This window comes from Microcaecilia unicolor, chromosome 9 (genome assembly GCF_901765095.1).
Source record: "Microcaecilia unicolor chromosome 9, aMicUni1.1, whole genome shotgun sequence".
Lineage (NCBI taxonomy): Eukaryota > Metazoa > Chordata > Amphibia > Gymnophiona > Siphonopidae > Microcaecilia > Microcaecilia unicolor.
Window position 1 is genome coordinate 21,457,962 of NC_044039.1, and position 24,083 is coordinate 21,482,044.

At 42.9% G+C, this 24,083-nt stretch overlaps 1 protein-coding gene across 2 annotated transcripts in view; it reads right to left on the reverse strand.

Moving 5' to 3' along the window:
• The window catches only part of EEA1 (early endosome antigen 1), a 138,089-nt gene that overhangs the window by 18,523 nt on the left and 95,483 nt on the right, over positions 1–24,083 (reverse strand). For both annotated transcript variants that reach the window (XM_030215574.1, XM_030215573.1), the window contains 4 exons: positions 20,458–20,559; positions 14,212–14,406; positions 2,583–2,765; positions 2,087–2,272 (listed from right to left, as the gene is read on the reverse strand). In XM_030215574.1, the coding sequence (XP_030071434.1) occupies positions 2,087–2,272; positions 2,583–2,765; positions 14,212–14,406; positions 20,458–20,559 (666 nt within the window). The remainder of the gene's footprint in view (positions 1–2,086; positions 2,273–2,582; positions 2,766–14,211; positions 14,407–20,457; positions 20,560–24,083) is intronic.

Here is a 24,083-nt window from a genome sequence, read left to right on the forward strand (position 1 = left end):
GCTGATTAATGGAAGCGAATTATGTTTTCAGAGAAAAGCATTTTCACTCAGTTCTACAGTTTCTGTAGACATACAAGGAGACCTTTAAATCAGTCATAACCCGGAGGTATGCTATACCCACAGTGAAACAAGTACCAAAGGTTATGGTTTGGGGTGCAGAATCAGGACTGGATTATGTCAAAGAACACCACAATCAGTGGAACGGTATCTGAATGTTTTGAAGGAGAAACTGTCAAACTTTATGCTAATTTACAACACAACCCATTTCCAACAGGATGGTGGACTGGTGCCATGAAACAAAAGCTGTTAAGGCATGGCTGGCTCGTGAACAGACAACTGTTAAGAACCTTGGCTGGGCAACAGCCAAGATTTGAAGACTGAGAATGTGTGGACCATGATGAAGCAAGGGACCATACACAAACCAACATCTGAAGCAGACTTTATATATTGGATCTGCGTAGACTCAGGAGATAACTCTAGAATGCTGCAGAAAACTGGCCAGATCAATGCCAGAATGCAAACAGTTAAGAACAAAGGAAATCACTGTAAATACTGATATCCAGCAGAAAATGTCTGCAGACAAGATTTTAGATGCTAAAACAGCCAATTTGTAGCTTTAAAATCTAATTTGTTTCATGTGTTTGTTAAGTATTAGTCATAAATAATGAAAATGGTGGTGGTCACAAACATTTGGCCATGACTCTATATAGGGAAAGCACTTTCTGTGGTGTAAATAATTAGATCTGCCTCACCCACTTGGGCAGCGGAAGCCATGGGCTCTCTGTACTATCCTACAGAGAACTGCAAATCCCCTCTAGATGCTTAATTACCCCAACCTTAAATCTGCTCATGACGGGCTTACACCATCAAGGCAGTATAGACCCTTGTAATTAGAAAGGAACCCAGTATGTAGTAGATATAATAAGATAGTTTATTACAATCTTACCAATGGTAGTACAGGCAAGTTAAGCATTCACATAATGGAGCAGCATATCATAGCACGTCCTCTCTCTCTCTCTAGCCTTCTGGAGTTTTCCTTCTGTTCTTCTCCTCTTGTCTGATCTAATACTCTCCAGACTGGTCCTTATATACAATTTTGGCTTCATTGGTTCCAATGGACCCCAGTCTCTCTCACCAGGGCTCTTGGTTCTTATCAGTTGATCAGAATGACTTCACATGTTCCCAAACCTTCCTCTAGCCCCCCCTTTGGATGTTCTCACCCGGGGTGCAGCTGACCCAGTACTATCTCTACATAACCATAGCAACTCTTGCTCATGACGTCTTGCAGGTGCCAGTCCCAGAGCAAATGCCCCCCTTCCTTTGCCAGCTCAGCACTTGCTACAGTGAAATGTAACTGTGTCAAAGGTGATCACTGATTTTTACAGGCTAGCTCTTTTTTGTATCAGAGATGATTTTGATTTTAAGAAGCCTAGCTCTTATTATGAGCCATTGGCCTGTATTTTACTGAGAGCAAGGGCTAGCATAACTCTTCAGTGGCTACCCAACGGTTATAGAAATCTGCAACTCTGTAGTGGTTTCTACTATCCTAAAAAGGAATGCATATAATCACTGGAAAAATTCTTGAGGTTTACAGTGGATTCACCTCAGATTGTTTTTTTTTTGTTCTCGAAAGTTAATATTTAAAGGACAAACGAGCATAACTATCACTTATGCAACACACAAGAACAGTGCCCTCCATCAAGGTATGCAGGATTATAAAGAAGAGTAAATACATTCAGTTGTTTAAACCTTTAAAAGTCTTTCCAGAGTGGATGATAAAACTACTATGAAATGGGAAGGCCCTGAAATTCATCCTACAGGATATCTTCATGTGTTAGGCTGGAAGAATTCCAACTAAAAATGTGACTGAGCTACTGTAAATTGAGTGCCTTAAACCTTAATAAAATCTCACTAAGCCTACCACCATTTTACTTGGGGGAGAAAAAAAAAACTTCTACTTTTGTATTTTTAACTTTACTATAAGTTTTTTTTAACAAAGTGAATGCTTATGTTTGGTTTAAGAAACCAGTTGAATTAAGGAGAGAGAAAAAAAAAAAGAAAAGAAAGAAAGTAGAAATTCAATTACCCTCTCTTTCTGAAATTCCTGGAGTGCTTTCTCTTGCTTCTTGAGATGCTGTTCTTGCTTGGATGCATTCTGTTCCAGGCTAGCTTTTGTAGTTTTTAGTTCTTGGATTAACTTGTTATGACTACCAATTTCATTTCTGTTTGAAATTAATTCCTCCTGAGCCACAGCAAGCTTCTCTTCAATAGACTAAATGACAAAATTAAATTCTTAATCTCAGTTCAGTACCCTGTGATACAAATGCAGTTACAGTTCTTAGAATATTACAAGCTTAGTTCCTAACCATGACTCATTAAAAATGAGGAAATCATACCATAGTCCATGGCAAAAAATTAAGTAATAAAGTATCAGTGAGGGGAGCAAGAGTGCTGAATATAGATTTCCATCTCTTATGAAGCATAAAGAATGTGAACATGTACAGGGATTAGGAATTTTATAGAACAGGAGGCATGTGCAAGTCAACCTTTTCAGCCACACAGAACCATCATGACTGACTCACCTTGAGGTCCTGTCGTACTGCAGACACTTCTGATTCTTTACCATATAGATCTGATTGAAGCTTTTTTACATTTTCTAAATTATTTTCATTTACTTTCTGTAGCTCTGATAGTTTTTCTCTTTCTGATGCAAGTTCTGTTGTTAATACTGCTATCTGCTGTTGAAGTTTACTCTCACTTTCTTCCTGTAACATACAAAGGCACTAGATTAGTTACTTCAAAAATTAACAGTACACTGTATTCATACAGAGGCAGTAACTGGAAAATGTAACCTAGACAACAGCATGAAGCCACTCATCCTGGAACTCAAAGCCTCTCTCCATGATGCCTGAGAGGCCCTGAGAGATGGGGAAAGAACCCTCTGCCTTCTCTCATACACAGTGACAGTGATCTAAGGGTCAAAATATAATGTGTGAAAGCCTGAGAAATCTCAGGCCTTCACTATGCTCAATGACCTCTGCCAACACTAAAGTGGCACATACCAAAGTCATAACGGGGAGAATAAAGCCATTTACAAGGGTAAACTCATGTTTACCTGCATAAATTTGTGGGCTGACTGCTTCCTTTTTGTAGCTGTGTATGCGTTCACAGCACATTTGTTTCTACCCATCAAAGAAAACAGGCCAAGATAGATAAGAGAATGGGCATTATATGCATAGGACTGTATAATCAAAACTCCATGCAAATTTCACCATGTGTTTTGTGCCTGTTTCAATGTAGGCACTCTGTACCTGTGCTGTGTGCAAGGGAACAGCAGGGCAAACGATCCACAAGATCCAAAACAGCAAAAGGAGATAACACAATAAAAAGTCCCTTCGGAAATACTTTATTCATGTGAGGTCTATAAGTAAAAAGATGACCGACGCTGGCTGTGTTTCACCCACACAGGGGCTGAGGGGTTGCATCGGGGCAAAGACAACCAGGCAGTGTGCACAAGCCACTTCACCTCCTTGGTCTAAAGCAGTATATGCCAAAAGATGGCAGCCTCACACAGCAATTCAGTAACACAGCTAGAAGAACACACTTCTGAGGAACTCAAAGAAGATAGGAACAATTAATTTATACTCAAGCCTTGAGGCTGATGAGATCACACCTTTTGAAAAGGATCTTTTACATCAATTTTTTAAACTGCAATTTCCATTGAAAAATGCCCACAAAGGAACTACTGCAAAAGGGAAGGAATGAAAGATGACCTCTCCTGAATAAGGGCCTACAACCTCCAGGGACTGTATCTCCTCCTGTATGTGATTGGGCACAGGTTTGTCTTCATTTCCCATTGATCAAAGCATCCAAAGAGGTAGAGTATGTAGCCCAACATACCAAATATGGGAAATGCCGTGACCAATCACCTGACTCAACATAAGCCAATCATCATAGTTATCTGATAAAATTTAAAAGGGGTATCCAAGTTAGTCTAGTGTAACAAAATTGACAGAGCCAGGTGGCACCTTACAGACTAACCAATTAATTGAAGCATGCGATTTCAAGGACCAGAGCCCACTTGAACAGATGCATCTGATGGAGGACTCAAATGCTCATGCCTCAATAAATTGATTAGTATGTAAGATGCCATCTGCCTCTGTCGTATTTGATTGAACAGAAACACCAAAGAGTATCTTATTTAGGGAATAATTCAAATGTCACAAACCTGCATATAAACCATAGACATCCAAACATCTCAACCACAGGAATCAAATAATCACTGTATTTGGCACTCTTAAAATAACAGTCCAAAAGTATCTTTGGATATTTCAAACAACATTTAACACAAAATAAGACTTTGTTCTGATTTTCATTAAATTTCTGCAACAAAGTTAAAGTATCTGAATGTGACTTCTTTATAAATCATGTGTATAATTATAGTACAGCAAGAGGCCCTCACTGGATGCCCACCGGAAGGGTGGAAGGCCAGATTTTAGGACTCAGGCTGTAAAAATACCAGCTAGGTTTAAAAATCTATGACTGGCTGAGCAAGGACTTGCTTTTCCTGCAAGTTAATATGTGTCCCAGCTTGGGATCCATCCACTGGAATAATGGTGGGTCAATTTACATACCTTAAACAGCTTAAACTGCTAAAAGACACTGGCTAGGCCTGAAAAACTTATGACGGCCTGGTTGCTGAGCCCCTGCAGTAGCAGGGTTGCTTGGTAAGCCTTATTAGAATTTAGTGTGACATTCAAAAGCAGTGCAAAAGCCAAGATCAAGGAATTGATGGCTAAAATCCTAAAAAGTTTGGTTCAGAACACGGAGTCTGTTGCAGTTAAAATGGCAGCCAGAGTCACAAGATATGGAACTGATCTCTTCATCTTAGAAGAGATGGTTGCACAAGATTAGGAACAGTCCATATTAGGAGTTGACCATATTAGGAGTTATTTACAAGACAGGAAAAAGATTAAGAAACAGGTGGACACCTGACCTGTGGTTAAGTATGATTCAGAGATGAAGAAACATTAGAAAAAAAAGTCCCTCTCCAATTGAGTTGTATGTACTGAAAATGCTATATAAGAACTGTGCATCAGAGCTATTGTCGGAGTCCCTCCCCAACTTGACTCGGACAACGGCGAAGCTCTGGCCGGTTGAACCCAGAATCTGACTGATGTATGTACCAACTTGAAGTCCTGATTGGGTGAGACTAAAAGACTATTTCTATCTCAATATTCTCTAGTCTCTGTGTTAATTTCTCTGTTTCATTTCACACCTTATATCACATAAATAGACTATCTTTTAAACTCTAGTACATCATGTGGGAGAATAGATGCCCTAGGATGTCCTTGGAAATTAGGAGCCAGAAAACAGAGGTCATATTTAGGAGACTTATTATGAGCCTTCTGAAACCCTCTCTCCACCTCCGTGGGCAAGGGTCCTGCGGGGGTCTAGAGAAGGGTAATTAAAAACACATGCCAACCATTAAGAATTTAGATACACTGGCAGTAGGAGTGAGATAGGGTGGGGGCGAGGATGACAGGTAGGGGAGGATAAGGGGAAGCGAGTCAAGAGCAACATTAAACCCAATGCAATCACTTAACTTATACATACTTGCAATTACACATACAGAATACATTGAAAAGCACCCTCAAAAACAAGTTGTTTTTTTTCAAAGATATAACAAAATTAAAGTTTTCTAAAAGGAAAATCTAACACAATATAACATTTTCACTCATCCGTCCAGAGGACATTATGTCATTGAGATGCTCTTTGGTGAGCTTGAACAGTATTCTTTTTGGAAACTGGCAGTTTGTCCTAGCTATCCCTCCTATAAACACAATTCCCATTCAGTTTTTCCTGATGGTTGATACTTGAAATCATATCAGCTGCAATGAAAGGCTTGAAGATCTTTACACGTTAACCCTTCTGTGCCCCTAATTACTTGTTTCAGTTGCCGTATAACAACCAGGGACATGAAGGTTTATGGAGAAATTAGGTCTTACCTGCTAATTTCTTTCCTCAAGGCCCTCCAAAGCAGTCCAAACAAGTGAAGTGTGCTCTCCTACCAGCAGATAGAGACTGAGAACTAGCTGTGAATCACTCCTATAAGGGGACCTGTGCAGTCCTGAACCAGCCAGTATTACTACTGTCAAAGCAAGATGGGCAAACAATCTCAATAACCGAGGAGAAGAAAACAATCAAGCTAAAACACGTCTCAACCATACATAAAAGTCATGGTGACCTTCCAGCACTAGAACTCTGTTCCTCTAGCCATGAGAATAAAAGTCTTATTTCCAATCTGCATCTTCAAATATTTCCTTGCATCACCTATAAGGCAGAATTGCCACTGCTTGGGAGGGTTCTAGACCGGCTTAGAGGACATGAACAGATAAGATTCCTGACAGAAAAACACTTGTAGCTCCAAAATCCTTCTAGATGAAAAAAGTAGCAACCAAAATTACTACCTTCGAAGTAAGGTCCTTGATAGTTGCCTCCAAAGAGGCTGAAATGGCACCTGCACCAAGACTGACAACACAAGGTTTAAGTCCGGAGACACCACCAATCTAAGCGGAGGCCATATGTGGCAAAACAGTGCGCTTCCAAGCCTGTGAACTGTATTATTTCATGAAGTGCATGTCCCTTCTTTGGCCAGCAGATGGTGACTGTCTTCTTTTTGTAAAGCTGATATAGAAGTGACAGGTTTTTTTTTCTGCCCAAGCTGTGAGGTAATCTTTAGTCTCAGATAGGGAGAGGAGAGAGAAAGATCTCTTTACTGAGGCCCTGTGAGCAGCTATATTTCCTGAACTCTCCATGTACTACTTAGGTAGTAAACAAATGTTTAGTTAGTTTTAATATTAATACCCGTTTGAGTTACCTGTTATTGTTGCTATATTTTGACCATTTTTTCCCTCTTACCATTCACTGTTCAATTCCTTGACAATAAACCTTATTAGTTTATTGACTCTGCCATCATGGACTGACTAAGAATCCTGGTGGTTTGTGTTTTGGTCTGTGGGTGCTTTCTGAGAACTGTGGGACCCCTAGGATTGTGGCCCCAGTGTCCTTAGAAACTACTGAAACAACTTGCAGGTGGGAGACTTGCCCAGAGGCAAGTGGGAAGTGGGACCCAGCAGGCGGGTGAAAGGGTTTGCCAGTGTACAGCGTGTGCACAGGTGGTAGTGGACCTGAGAAGTGCTGGGACAGACCCTTTAGATGGCCGCAGGGTTAACCCCCCACCTCCCCCAAGGTGGGCTCTGGGCGTTTTGCGACAGACTTGTCATGACTTTTTTGGTGGCAGTGTGGTGGAATTGTCAGGCTCAGTTTGGGGGGGGGGGGGGGTTGAGGGTCACCATCCACTGAGTAGTTCAGAGTTTTTTTAATCTGTAACCTCCAGACAGAGCACAGTGAACGAGTGCAGCAATAACACGATCCCTTCCCCATTGTTGTTGTTGTTTTTTTTTTTTTGAAGTGTTAGGAGAATAGCAGCATGCTGATGGAGACCGACAGTGGCCTTCAGACATCAGATATGCCTGTCCTAACAAACGTGACCAATGACCTCATCGAGGAGGAGCTGCAGGACCTTACTGCGCAAGTTCTCCTGAGGGGAGACCAGACTCCTTGTGGGCAGAAGCCCGCGAGTTGGCAGGGCCAGATGCCACACCAACTGAGATCCGGTACATCTACATGGTAGAGTGACAGCAACTAGAACAGCAGCAGCTGTGGCGAGACGAACGAGAAAAGCGGCGAGAGGAAGACCAATGATGGTGTGAAGAGCACAAATTCCAGCTGCAGAAATTAAAGATGGAGATGGAAATGGCTTGCATCCAAAGCTCCAGAGGCAGGATACATGACCCATATCAGGCCCAACTTGTTTGCACAGTTTGATGATAGCCAAGGTGACAGTTATGTATACTAACTGCATCTGAAAAACTGGGTGTGCTATCTGGTAGAGCATTTGAGGCATTCCAAGGACTGTCCATGGAGACGTGCTCCCTGTTTGAGAAGATTATACCATTACTCCCAAGGCCTACAGACCAAAGTTCCGGACTTTGCAGAAGGGGGTGGATGATACTCACAGCGAGTCTGTGATCCAGTTAAGATACCAGCACCAGCAGTGGTTCAATGGAGCCGATGTTAAAACCCTGGAGGACTGCCAAAACCTGATGGTCCTAGAGCAGTTTTTACAGCGTTGTCGTCCAGAGAACATGTTAAGATCACCAGTCCCGTACTCCAGAGAAGGCGGCTGACATCTTTGTGGCTAACTGTCCCAGGTTAGCAAAGAGAAGCCATCTGCATCTTCAACAAGCCAAGATCTTAAGAGCAGCCAGGGCCCTAAGCCAACCATTCCTGCAACCTCAGAGACTGCCAGTAAACCCTCCGGTGTTCCCCCCAAAACCTGAAGACTTTAGGCATAACTGTTACCAGCATGGGCGTACAGGACATTTCAAAGCGGATTGCCAAAATACTCCTAAGCCTGCACTAAAGAGCATTCCTGCACCAAAGCTAGCGGCTTTCGTGGATGGCTCCAGTCCCATGGAGGCCCACACAATTGCTACAGCACAAAAGGTTAATGGCTATTCTTGAAGCAAGGAAGCAGATGGGTTTCCACAACACTACAGCACCCCAGTAACTGTGAATCAAACCCAGGTAGCTGGGCTTATGGATACTGGCTCTAGCATAGCTTTATTACGACCAGAGCTAGTGCCGGAAGATGCTATTCTTCAAGGGCACACTGTGGAGGTAGTGCTAGTCAATGGATCCAGAGACTGTACCCATTGCCAAGTATTCCTGGATTAGGGTACCAAGCCTGGATACAGAGAAGTAGGAAAAATGAAAACCATGCCGGTACTAATGCTGTGTAGAACCAAAACTGGTCCAATGCACATTACCATTGATAACAGAGTCAGCATTTCCGCTATGGTGACCCACAGTCAGGCACGGGTGGCCCAACAAGCGGAAGCAGCAGAAACAACCTCTCCAGTTCCAAATCTTAAGCCAGTCCAGGTGGTACCAGGTGGTACCAGCTGATCAAGTGTCAGGAGGAAGTAACCCAGTGATTCCAGCAGAGGCAGTTCCATAGGTGACCGAGGCCATGAGTATGGGATAGCCTGATTTGACAAACCTATTGATCCTGATTTGTCAGAGTCACCAGTAGAGACTCTTCCAGATATGGATACTGATATAGGACAGAGACATGCTTTTTAGGCAGCACAACACTGACCCTGACCTATAAGCCCTGAGGTAGAGGGCTGGTCAGCCAGCCAAGACTTGTAAAGATCGCATCCTATGGAAAGGGGGCTTGCTGTACAGAGTCTGATCCCATTGATCCTAACAGGCCCTGGACAGCAGGCAAACAGCTTATAGTGCCCAAAGCATACTGAGAACAGCTCCTACAGACTGCACATGACATTCCACGGTACCAAGGGGTGACACCCACACACTAGATTGACACAAAACTTCTAGACTGACCGCTGTCCCGGCGCCCTGAGATGCCAAGCAGGACAGAAACAAAGCCATTGAAGGCAGAGGGGCACACAACTTCACAATGAGTAGGAACCCACTGAGGTGCTCCAGGAGCAGGAACACTAGCTCCCAAAGACAGCCATCAGCAAGACCGGCACCACATGTCATATCGCACGCGGAACACCAATGGATGCACAGAAACCAATCACAGGACATCCAGATATCACGACGACCGGAAAGCAGTCCATCTATCGAATAACAAACGGGACTCCCATCGTCGAGATAAGAACCACACAAAGCAGAGCAACTGGGATATCAGAGTCAGACAGGAGGCTAAACTTACAGAAGACCCCACAAACCCCGACGCTGAGAGCAGAGTGAGGTAGAACCCAAATGAGGCATAACTTGTGCAGACACCAACTCTCCTACACACAAAGAAGAGCAACCGGGACATCAGAGTCAGACAGAAGGCTAAGCCCACAGAAGACCCCCACAAACCCCGATGCTGAGACTGGAGTGAGGCAGAAGCTGAATGAGGCATAACTTGTACAGACACCAACTTTCCTACACAACAGCACCACTTCATAACTCCAAAAAGACTGCTCTGCACATGGAAACAAATCCGACCGCAAGGAAATCACCCAGGTTAAAAAAATTTTTTTTACAGGATTACCAATCTGTGCCTCAACAAACTTAAAAAGGTACACATAAAAACACAGATACTATACCTAATGATCACAGTATGGATAACTGGGACACAAACTACACCACATAACAAATAGTATAAAATCCCCATACTAATCTCTAACAGACGAAGCTCTCAATACCAATTGGAACAAATTGCAACCCCACCAACATGATGATCAACAGCGAAAAATGAATCCGATTATCAACCAAAACAACCGCAACGCCAAAAATGTTAAACCGCACAGACAACTACAAACCGTTATAATCGATAGGTTATATAAATACGAGGTCAGTAGTCAACAAGACAGCAATACTTAGAGACTGGATTGAACATGAACAACTAGGCCCATTTATAACAGAAACCTGGTTGCACCTTAAAGATGACCCAGTACTGCTCGATCTATGCCTACCAGGATATAAAAGAATACACATCAATAGAACCAAAAAGAAAGAAGAAGGGGTTGCCCTTGTATTTAAGTCCTCCCTAACAGTAGAGCATGTTGCTGAACACATATCCCCAAACAATCAAAATCTTGGAATGCAAAAATCACAGACACAACATTAACAGGGCAATTACGCTGCACACTTTTTTACCCTCCCACAGGAAGCTGGTCCAAGGCCCAACAGGATTTAATAGATTTTGTATCAAATATCTGTACCAACTTCACCGACGTCCTTTTACTAGGAGATGGCAATCTGCACCTAGAAAAACACAATACCAACACCAAATCCTTCACAGAATTCCTAAACCAATGGAATTTCATAACACAAACCACCTCATCTCATGCAAAAAGCCACCAACTAGACATACTAGCCTACATGCTATCAGCCAAGAACAACCAAATAATAGAAAATCCTAACTGGGAAAAGGTAATATGGTCAGACTATAAAAAACTCTCATTCACACGTAAATGGAAAGAGAATGGTAAGACTAGAGCACCAAAAACACCACACACCTGTATAACCAGAGGAAAGATGGATAACCAGATATTCTGGACAACAATGCTGAATGAAATTCTGGACAACAATGCTGAATGAATTAAATCTATCACCCAATAATACCCACTGCCTGAGAAACTAGGATGAAATATTCTGGACGAAATAGCACCACTCAAAAAGAAAACAATAAGCAAAAAGCAACCATGACAATGAATTATTGGAGATGAAAAAACTCCGTAGGAAATTAGAACGAAAGTGGTCCAAAAACAAAACAGACACAAACAAAAATAAATGGAGAAAAGCTAATAAACCCGCTAGACAATATGGGAATTAGCGGGACAGTGACTGCATGGTTTAATGGGTTCCTGAGGATCAGATCCTATATTGTAAAGATGACCAACCAGCTTTCAGCCTCTTGGACCACTGAGTGTGGGGTACCACAGGGTTCACCAATATCACATTGTTGCATTTGTATCCCACATTTTCCCACCTATTTGCAGGCTCAATGTGGCTTACATTGTTCCGTCATGGCGATCGCCTTTTCCGGAGTGAGAGATACAAGTGGTATTACATTAAAGATCATGATTGACATAGTAGATTAAGCAGTCAAGTATAAAGACTTCATGTTCGGAATAAGAAAAAGTGGTAATGCGTTAAAGTTCATTTGTGGTAGAGTAGACCTTGGTAGTCGAGTATAGAGAGTTAGGTTTTCTCCAGTTTTTTTTTTTTTTTTTGTTACATTTGTACCCCGCGCTTTCCCACTCATTGCAGGCTCAATGCGGCTTACATGGGGCAATGGAGGGTTAAGTGACTTGCCCAGAGTCACAAGGAGCTGCCTGTGCCTGAAGTGGGAATCGAACTCAGTTCCTCAGGACCAAAGTCCACCACCCTAACCACTAGGCCACTCCTCCACTCCACTTCAGGCTTGAGTTTCGTTGTCTGGTAATTAGGATGGATCGTTGTGGTATGCCTTGTTGAACAGGTTGGTCTTCAGTGATCACCGAAAGTTAGTTAGGTCACGCATTTTTTTCACGGTGAGTGGTAGTGCTTACGTAGGAGAAGCTGGATCCATATGTTAATTTGTATTTTAGACCTTTGCAGCTGGGGTAGTGGAGATTCAGGAATGTGCGTGCTGATCTTTTAGTGTTCCTGGGTGGTAAGTCTATGAGGTCTGACATGTAGACCGGGGCCTCTCCATAAATGATTTTATGGACTAGTGTGCAGATTTTGAACGTAATACGTTCTTTAAGTGGGAGCCAGTGTAGTTTCTCTCTTAGGGGTTTGGCACTTTCATATTTCGTTTTTCAAAATACGAGTCTGGCTGCTGTGTTTTGGGCTGTTTGGAACCTCTTGATGATTTGTACTTTACATCCAGCATAGAGTGCATTGCAGTAATCTAGGTGACTTAGCACCATTGATTGTACCAGGCTGCAAAATATTTCCCTTGGGAAGAAAAGTTTTACTCTTTTGAGTTTCCACATTGATTGGAACATTTTCTTTATTGTATTTTTCGCATGGCTTTCTAGTGTGAGGTTTCGGTCAATTGTAACGTCAAGTATTTTCAGGCTACCTGAAACAGGAAGGGTGTAATTTGGGGTGTTTATAGTGGCGGGTGAGAGGATGCATCTGCCCATGAGTTCACGATTTGTAGGCTGTGATTGATTTCATTAGTGATTTCTTTTAGATCATGTTTGAACGGGATGTAGATCGTGAAATCATCTGCGTAGATGTATGGATTGAAGCCTTGGTTGGATAACGATTTGGCCAGAGGTGTCATCATTAGGTTGAAAAGGGTCGGTGAGAGCGGTGATCCTTTGGGTACTCCACATTCTGGTTTCCGTGGAGCTGATGTATTCGAATTAGATATCACTTGGTATATTCTTGCGGTTAGGAAGCCTTTGAACCAGCTAAGACAGTTTCCTCCAATCCCGAAGTATTCTAGGATGTTTAATAATATTTTATGGCTTACCATGTCGAATGCACTGGACATGTCAAATTGTAGAAGTACACTGTTGCCAGTTGCAATTGCTTGTTTGAATTTGGTTAGAAGAGTGATTAGTACTGTTTCAGTGCTGTGGTTGGATTGAAATCCTGATTGAGATTCGTGTAGTAGTGAGAATTTGTTTAAGTAGTCGGTAAACTGCTTGGTTACCATACTTTCCATTAGTTTGGTTGCCAGAGGGATAGATGCTACCGGGGGGTAGTTGGTTATGTCACTTGTTTTTTTCTTTGAATCCTTAGGTATTGATGATGGCTCCACTCGGCAAAAAACTAGAACAAATGGACTTTAATCCATGCATATTATATACCTTTCAGTAATAACTTCTCAGAAATATTGCCAAAGATCAAAAAGGACTAGATTCCGTGGAAAACTGGGCCGCAACTTTCAAACTCAAACTAAACAGAGATAAAACCAAATTCACAATTTTATGAAGCCCACACAACAAACTGTCACTGCCCCACTAGAAATATTTTCCTGGGTAGGATATCCACCACAAATACTCTCAGACCAACTAGGAACCTATTTGTGTCTTTATAAATTACTAGTGTAAGTGGCAAAAACCACATCTACTTTGAAAGTGTGGACACTTACACCTGCTCTTGAGAAGGTGTAAATGTCCGCCTAGATTATGCCAGTAAACAAATACTTGTGAACTCTACCCATGCTCTGCTCAAACTCTGCCCCTGAACACACACTACTAGCAGCATAAACTCCACCTTATTACTTGTGCTTTTATGTGTCATTATTTTATTAAAGAGGCAAAAAAAAAATGCACAAAAATGATTGTATAAAATTACCTCCATAGTAGCTGAAAATCCACAGATAATGGAGTTATATGTTCACCCATCAGCAGTGAACATACAACTCCATTTTAATATCAGATTCATTTCAATTTAACAAAAGAAATCTTAAGAACTTGTAATTCTCATTATAATTGGTGTTCACAAAATTCTTAACACTATCTTGTAAATCAGTCACATTATGAATTTTCTTCTACTTTTTTGATTCAGTTTACTCTCTCTTAGATGACATTTTATATATGATGTAACATTTAACATAATGACTATAACAGCTTTTTAAAGTACAGTATGAATGAAGCTAGGCTTAGCAATTACCTTTTGTGAAAGGACAGCTTTTGTATCTTTGAGCCGTGTTTCCTGTTGCTTTCTCTCCTGATCAAGTGATTGTTTGAGTCCATTTAACTCTGTTTGCAGCTGCTGCTCACTCTTTTCTTTCTCTTTTAGAACATTCTGTGCCTTTACTACTTCTCCCCGTAAGGAATCAAGCTCCGATGTCAACTGCTTTGAGACCTGATTTAAATAAAACAAAACGGTGCAAAAAGCTGCTCTGTATTAATTTAAGAAATAAGAACACCTCAAATAACAGGCTTTAATTGTTTGCTCTTACTTTGTGACATTAGCACTAACTAGATAGGAGTGTTTTAGTTTTTCAGGTTAACCAAGAATAAATTAGGTCTTACCTAATAATTTTCTTTCCTTTAGCCCTTCCCACTATTCTAGAAACTGTTGGGATAGTTATGTCCATCAATCAGCAGGTAGAGATAGAGAACTGGAAATTTAGCTGAGACGTATCTCTCATGACATCCAGACCAGCTCCTCAGTATTTACGTAGACAAGAAGTAAGGAGAAACTCAGAGCAAAACACAACCTTAAACAACTCTCTAACCTAACACTAACCAGACGAGCGAACGTGTGGACCCCTCATCTCTGGACAACTTTTAGAGAACAAGAGATATGTTGGAAGCATCATGCAAGGTGAGTATCATTATTTGACCCATTACTTTGCACCAACACCTCAGAAACCTCAGGCAGGCCTCTGTAATAGGGGGAAGGACTAATGGAAAGAAAATCATCATCAGGCAAGACCTAGTTTCCCCCTTCCATTATGTAGCTTCCCACTATTCCAGAACCTGTGGGATATTCAACAGCAATCCTTAGAGTGGGTGGGATCTTGAAGTCGCCGCCCTGAGGGCCAAAGCCCCAAAACTGGCTTCCAAGCGCACCGCAACATCCACCCTTGTAGTACTTGGCAAAAGATATCAACTGCCTTGCAAATATCCGCCAAGACAGTAAGGTAGTCTCTGCCCAGGATGTCGCTGTATGCCTCATAGAATGAGCCCGCAAGGCCCGAGGATCCTGCTTCCCCAAGCAAATAAGCAGATGCAATAGTCTCCTTCAGCCATCTAGCAATTGTGGGCTTGGAAGCCACGAGGCAAAGCCTCTGTTTACCACAAAGCACAGTCTGTCCAATTTGTGAAACTCATTCGTGACTTCCACATATCTAATGAGGACTCTACATAACATCAAGAAGTTTCAAGGAAGACTACGGAGTCTCTTCGTGTTCTCTGCGAAAGGATGGAAGCTCCACAGATTGGTTGAGATGAAATGCTGATACCACTTTTGGAAGAAAAGAAGGAACCATGAGCAGGGAGACCCATGCCTCCAAAAAGCAAAGAAAGAGATCCTGACAAGAGAGCCTGAAGCTATGAAACCCTGCATGCTGACACAACAGTCACCAAGAATGTCATCTTTAGTGTACGCTCTCTCAAGGTGGCCTTCTGGAGTGGATCAAAAGGAGGCTGCGGAAGAGCCCGAAGGACTAAATTAAATGTTCCATTCAGGACACGGCGTACAAAAAAGGAGGCCGCAAGTAGCCAGCTCCCCACAAGAATCAAATGATATCCAGGTGAACCACAAGAAACATCTTCTGTAGTCAGCCCCTGAAAAAAAGCCAAAGTCTCAACCTGAACTTTCAGAGATCCCAACACCAATCCTTTCTGAAGATCTGACTGGAGAAACGCTAGGATGTGCGTGATCCGAGCAAAGAAGAGATATAGCCCACACTCAGAACGGACCAGACCTCAGAACATCAGCCCTCAAACATCCTCCACACCCTCGCATACACCATGGATATACAGTGTTTGAGCCTAAAGCAAAGTAGCAATGACCGAATCAGAATAACCTTTTCATTTCAGAGCCCTTACAATGGCCAAAGCCATAAGACCAAAGGGGAATGGATCCTTCACGAGCACAAGACCTTATTTCAGTAGGCCGTGTACCTACGAAAGACAGTGGATCCCTTGTCCAGCAGTCAAAATCAGGTCCGCGCAACAGGGCCCCTGCAGCCAATCTGGGGCTACGAGAATTAATCAACTCCAGCACAACGCGATCCTTTTCAACACGCAACCTACCATGGTCCAAGGAGGGAAGACATACAGTAGGTTTATCTCCGGCCAGGGCTGCAGGACACTGATCTCCATCGAACCCGATTCTTTCCTACAGTTGAAGAACTTGAGCACTCCTTTTCATCACTATCAAATCCAGAAGTGAAGAACTCCATCAGTCCACTATAAACTGAAACTCCTAGTTGGAAAGATCCCATTCTCCTGGGTATAAGGAGTAATTGCTGAGGAAGTCCTCCTCCACATTCAAGGATCCCGTGATGTGAGCTGCCAACAAGCAAAGAAGAATTTTCTCCGCCCAACATAAGGGAGACCACCTCCACTGTCATCGGATTGCGGGTTCTGCCTTGCTTGTTGAAATAAGCTACTGCCGTCACACTGTGAGAAAACTCAGACTGGGTCCCCCGCCAGAAAGGGGGCAAAGTTGTGTAAGGCATTCTGCACTGCCCTGAGCTCCAAGTGATTTATCAACTATCAAGACTCCTGTTCCATCCAGGTGCCCTGTGCCAGATGGAACTTGAAATGAGCTCCCCTAGCTGGCATCAGTTGTCACCACCTTCCACTGTGTTACCGAAAATGGTCAAATTCCTGGGCAACAACCACCAATGCATATTCTGTCTGGAAACCAGCATTCAAGGAAGATGAAGGCTGTACTTCTGTGACACTGGAGACCGATGGCTGAGAAGAGATTCCTGTAATGGCCGCATATGAGCCCTTACTCATGGCACCATTTCCACTGTCACTAACACTGATCCCAGAACCTGGGTTTAGTCCCAGACATTGGGCAAGTCTTGTCTGAGATGACGACGAATCCAATGAACCAGCTTTGACCTCCTGCGCCCCGTGAGGAAGATACTCTCCAGGGCTGTCTCGAATAGAATGTCCAGATATTACAGGATCTACAATGGAGTTAGTCTGCTCTTCTCAAATTGATCACCAACCCGACTGAGTAGGATGGACCACTTTGTCCATCACTGTCATGCTGTCCAAATAGGATGATGCACGAATGAGCTAGTCATCGTGATATGAGTGAACTGATTCCCTGGCGCTGCAGGAAAAAAGCTATCACCATCATAACCCTGGTAAACATTCTTGGAGCCATGGCGAGACCAAAGGGCAAAGCCCTGAACTGGAATGACGTCCCAGCTGCACAAAGCGTAGAAACCTCTGATGCAGCAGGGTATATGAAATTATGCCTCCTTGAGATTGAGTGTGATGAGTAATTCTCCCGCTTGAACTGAGGCTTGGACTGCTTTTAGTGTCTCCATTTGAAAGTGGGATACTCGGGAGGCAGCAGTTTAAACCTTTGAGATCCAAGACTGGATGAAAAATGCCTTCCTTCTTTGGGACAATGAAGTAGACAAAGCATCTGCCTTGTCCTTGTTCGGCCTGGGGAAATGGAACAATGGTCTGGAGTGCCAGCAAGGAATCTACAGTGGCCTGAACCTCGATCGCCTTGGTTCCCTTTCATCAGGGAGATTGCAAGAAGAGAAGAGCAACCAGGCAGGAGAACGACAACTTATAGCCTTCTTTAAGAATATCCAGAACCAGAAGAACTCCAACTTATAGCCTTAAGAATATCCAGAACTCGCTGGTCTGTCGTGATTTTGGCCCACACCTCCCGAAACTCCTGAAGATGTCCTCTCACCGGAGGAAGAGAAGAGTGGACCAGCCTCGCATCATTGCAAATCTCTGGAGGTATTGGGAGCTGTAGCTGACTGAGCAGCTGAGACTTCCTGTTCACACGAAAGTTAGACTGGCATGCCTGAAAGTGGAACTTCTGACCATATTGCTGACGACCAGGCCAGTACCGTCTGCTGTCTCAAAATAAAGAGCCCCCTGAAGATGGACAACCAGAAACTTTCGCTTTATCCTCCATCAACTGCTGTGTCTTAGTTTCCCCCAGTTCTTCCACCAAGTTACTGATATCTTCTCCAAATAGCCACTTGCCCCAAAAGGACAGTTTAACTAGACATCACTGACGCTGTATCCACTGCCACAACCAATTGCTGAAGTGCCATAACAGTCAGAGATACTGCGGGCCGTAACCCATGTCAAACAGCATCCACTAAGTAGGCCAACCCCACTTCCAGCTGGGTTTTATGGCACCCATCTTGTGTTGCTAACTGCTAATGCCACTTCAGGCATGCTCTTGCCATGAACAAGCTGCACACTGTTGCTTGAAGGCTCAAGAGGCCACTTCAAAGGATTTTTTCAGCAAGCCTTCTAGTTTCTTATCCTTGCACCATGGTGGTCTTCTTAGTCACCACCGTAACAAGGGAGTCCACCCTGGGAAGCTGCAATTTATCTTTCTCCTCCAAAACAGGTAGAGGTAAGCCACAGCTCTTCCTACTCTCAACACCACGTCCAGCGAGATCCATTCTGCTATAATCAGGACCTGAATATTTGGATGCATCGGGAAGGACTTAAAAGGGACCAACCCCCTTCATGACTGAAGAAGATGGAACTCCTGATGCCAAAGTAGAAAGCTCCTCAATGGAAAACACTGCCAGGCCCTTAGAAATAAGAATACTGAGCTCCTCTTTATAAAACAACCTCAATACTTTTGTATCGTCTACTTCCTCTTAACGGCTCCTTCAACAATGGCTCCTCTGAATAGACCAAGGGCACATCAGATAAAGAGAAAGAAGCAGAGATAGCAATTGTGGGCTTGGAAGCCATGAAGTGAAGCCTCTGTTTACCAAAAAGCATCTGCCCACTCCTGGAGGTCTAACCGAGATCTCTCATGAGCCAGAGAGGCAGCGGGATGAGAAACTGAAGCATTGTGCAGCAACTCTGATGGTCCCTGCTTCAGTAAATAGGCCTGGTGTAAGAGCAATATAAACTCCAGAGAAAACAAAGAACCCAATGCAGCTGAATGCTCTGTAATCCCTGAGGCTGTAAAATGGTGGCTGTGCTCGGTGCCTGAACAGACAGAGGCTGCTGCTCACTGACAGTCGGCCCAGACAAAATGGTGCCCATTCTGCATCAAGCTGCACATTGGCCCTGCTGGAGAGCCTCAAGACCCCAGTATATTCGAATGCTGCACCAAATCTGAAGATGTGCCACCACAACTGTTTCCTCTGCGTCCTGTGTGTTTCCCAGGTTGCACACACTGCAATGTCTTGATGCTGGCCGGTAGATCCCATAGCAGGAAAACTGCTTAACTGCCTCTGCGGGAGTTGCCATTCAACCCAAGTGTCACAAGCAACATATCAAGCGGTAAGTCGGGATCCCTCCCCTGCACCAAGTAGAACTTGAAGTCCTCCAAACAGTTCCGAGTCAAACTCTAGTCGGACTTACCACTGCCAGCTGCTCCCCACAAGCTCACAGTCTCCACAACTCATACCACAGATGACCGATTCTCTGTCCCATGCTCTCCAGCAATCTTTTTTTTTTTTTTTTTTTTTTTTTTTAAGTTGATGTGCTGGAAAAAGAAAGCTCCACAGTAAACAGGAGAAAGGTGAAAGAAGAGATGAAGTAAATTTATGGGGCACCAGACACAGGGATCTGAAAAGCTCCAGATATGACTCTGCAGACTCAAGCCTCCTGCACAGCTCAACTGTCACCAGCTGATCAACTAGACCAGGAGCAAGCACTCAGAACCAGAGGCCGAAAAGTGTGTCCATCCACCTGCAAGAGATAGAAAATGGCATCCAGTCCAGCTATCTAAGACAGATATCTCTCAGCTCAGTTCTCTTACCCCACCCCTACTGATCGATGGACACAACTATCCCACAGGTTCTGGAATAGTGGAAAGCTACATAATGGAAGGAAGATTTTGGCCTGCTTCAACAGAAAAATGGTGAAATCTGTTTAATCTTTTCTAGCCAGTCTGGTGGAAGTGAAGGTGACACTCTGAAGCAGGTTCAGTCTCGGAGTTCTGTCAGTAAAAGCTCTTACGGATCAATGTGACAAACAGAATTATTTGCAGGTCTGTGGAACTGGGTTGCAAATTTTAAAATTTGCAATCTCTAAGCCTAACCTAAACAAATATCTTTGCCATGTCTGGTGGATTATACGGATAAAATTGTCTACTTAAATGGATATGTATAGCAGGCCTTCACTGAAGCAGCCCCTAAAATGACAAATTTAAGGACATTCCATTATTTTTATTTTGCTATTAAAAAAAAATATATAATATATATATATATATTACCTCATCCTTTTTCTCTACAGTGCTTATCAGTCCTTTTAGTTCCTTTGCTGCTGAGTCCGTCTGTATTTGCAGTTGATGTTTAACCACTTGGCAAGATTTTTCCTACAAATTTAGAAACATTTACAAAAGCTTACTTTCTTCTGAGACCACATGTTACAAAACACCTCCCCTTAACTGAAAGTGCATCATATGGAAATAAACTGTTGCATATTTGAGAAACTGGTGTGTTCACATAAAAGACTGTAAACCTGAAGTGGAGGTGTAGTCAAATATACTTCCAACTCCTTTAATCCTCATATAAAGCACCAAGTGTATTCAAAACAAGCAGATATATATTAGCTAGCATGCTTAAAGGTGAAATTTGGTCTACCTATTAATTTCCGTTATTTGAGTTCTGCTAGACCAGTCCAGCAGATGGATGCAGAGAGCACAAACTTTCATCATCTCCACCAATATAAGGAGTGGTGCAGCCCTGACACTTGCAAGTATACTATTGCCCAAGCTGATGTGAACACACACCCACACTTAGGAGAACCAAACATCCCACCTCCTCACCAAACATCATATTTGGAACATTTGATTATCAACACCTTTGATTCTCAGTATGGATAAAACCACCACCGTTAAATCCATAATCCAAGATACCAGAAGGAAAACATTCTGCAAACCTGGGAAAGGTCCTGTACTGGTCTAGAAGGTTCCAAAGAAAGGAAAATATCAGAAAGACCAAATTTCACTTTCCTTAGCATCCTGCTAAACCAGTCCAGAAAAGAGGGACATATCCAAGCTTTAGGACCCCAGGTGGGAAGAAGGCAAAGCACCCTCTAGAACCACTTCTCAAAGACCCTATCTTCTTTAACCCAAAATGATCTTTTATATTGCTCAACAAAAAAGTGCAGTGGCCCCTGTATATATTCTTTGGCGCAACTGCCTTAGACTCCATCCAGGCCCTTGTAGAGTGCACATAAAAGCCAGACGTAACTTCCCTTCGACTCAAATATGCTAAGTTGATGGCCTCTTGTCCAATGAAAAATTGAGGCCTTGAATGCCACTTCCCCTTTACATGGTGCACTAAAAAGAACAAAATGGGACCTGACTGGTTATCTTCAAATAAAGTAAAATCATGAGAACATCTAGGGCATGAAGTCCCCTGGAAACTTCCAGATCCTGCTTGGTAATGGCCGGCAGACAAACAGCCTGATAAAGGTGAAAGGCAGACACAATCTTCAGCAAAAAAGAGAACATACCACAGCAAAATCAAATCAACAAAAAATGAAAGGTAAAGGCAAAACTATTTCAGTTGGTAAAATGGCAGAATACAACCAATGCTCATACTACCACAACTGCTTTGACTGCACAAGATCTCACTATATATTTTTCAAGTAAAATACTCTTCTCTACAAGCATCTTTACAATCTACCTAGCCACCATGTACTGCAAATGATGATCAAATAACTCCTCACATAATATCAGGACATTACAGCACATTGTCTTGTTTCAATCTTACTATACATGTTCTTACATTCCACTAAATTTGAAAAGATTCTAAGCGGATAACAACTTAAATTCCTTCAGTCAAGGAAAAGTACAACAAGGTTATTAAGCGAAATTCTAACTCCTGATCATAATGTTTATAGATGTCAATATCACTAAACAGTAATGTTTTTAATGCTCTTCTAAAAGTATAGTAAAGCGATAATCTCCTAATAGTTAAAAGGTAAATTATTCCACAGTTTAAACCCCGATACAAAAAAGATAAGTACATAAGTAATGCCATACTGGGAAAAGACCAAGGGTCCATCGAGCCCAGCATCCTGTCCACGACAGCGGCCAATCCAGGCCAAGGGTACTTGGCAAGCTTCCCAAACGTACAAACATTCTATACATGTTATTCCTGGAATTTTGGATTTTTCCAAGTCCGTTTAGTAGCGGTTTATGGACTTGTCCTTTAGGAATCCGTCCAACCCCTTTTTAAACTCTGCTAAGCTAACCGCCTTCACCACTTTCTCCGGCAACGAATTCCAGAGTTTAATTACACGTTGGGTGAAGAAAAATTTTCTCCGATTTATTTTAAATTTACTACACTGTAGTTTCATCGCATGCCCCCTAGTCCTAGTATTTTTGGAAAGCGTGAACAGACGCTTCACATCCACCTGTTCCACTCCACTCATTATTTTATATACCTCTATCATGTCTCCCCTCAGCCGTCTCTTCTCCAAGCTGTATAGCCCTAGCCTCCTTAGTCTTTCTTCATAGGGAAGTCGTCCCATCCCCGCTATCATTTTAGTTGCCCTTCGCTGCACCTTTTCCAGTTCTACTATATCTTTCTTGAGATGCGGCGACCAGAATTGAACACAATACTCAAGGTGCGGTCGCACCATGGAGCGATACAACGGCATTATAACATCCTCACACCTGTTTTCCATACCCTTTCCTAATAATACCCAACATTCTATTCGCTTTCTTAGCCGCAGCAGCACACTGAGCAGAAGGTTTCAGTGTGTTATCGACGACGACACCCAGATCCCTTTCTTGGTCCGTAACTCCTAACGTGGAACCTTGCATGACGTAGCTATAATTCGGGTTCTTTTTTCCCCACATGCATCACCTTGCACTTGCTCACATTAAACATCATCTGCCATTTAGCCGCCCAGTCTCCCAGTCTCGTAAGGTCCTCTTGTAATTTTTCACAATCCTGTCGCGATTTAACGACTTTGAATAACTTTGTGTCATCAGCAAATTTAATTACCTCACTAGTTACTCCCATCTCTAAATCATTTATAAATATATTAAAAAGCAGCGGTCCTAGCAGGGACCCCTGAGGAACCCCACTAACTACCCTTCTCCATTGTGAATACTGCCCATTTAACCCCACTCTCTGTTTCCTATCCTTCAACCAGTTTTTAATCCACAATAGGACATTTCCTCCTATCCCATGACCCTCCAATTTCCTCTGTAGCCTTTCATGAGGTACCTTGTCAAACGCCTTTTGAAAATCCAGATACACAATATCAACCGACTCCCCTTTGTCCACATGTTTGTTCACTCCTTCAAAGAATTGAAGTAAATTGGTCAGGCAAGATTTCCCCACACAAAAGCCATGCTGACTTGGTCTCAGTAATCCATGTCCTCGGATGTGCTCTGTAAGTTTTTAATAATAGCCTCTACCATTTTCCCCGGCACCGACGTCAGACTCACCGGTCTATAATTTCCCGGCTCTCCCCTGGAGCCTTTTTTAAAAATGGGCGTTACATTGGCCACCTTCCAATCTTCCGGTACCACGCTCGATTTTAAGGTTAAGTTGCATATCACTAGCAGTAGCTCCGCAAGCTCGTTTTTCAGTTCTATCAGTACTCTAGGATGAATACCATCCGGTCCAGGAGATTTGCTACTCTTCAGTTTGCCGAACTGCCCCATTACGTCCTCCAGGTTTACCGTGAAGTCAGTAAGTTTCTCCGATTCGTCCGCTTGAAATACCATTTCCGACACCGGTATCCCACCCAAATCTTCCTCGGTGAAGACCAAAGCAAAGAATTCATTCAGTCTCTCCGCTACGTCTTTGTCTTCCTTGATCGCCCCTTTTACCCCTCGGTCATCCAGCGGCCCAACCGATTCTTTTGCCGGCT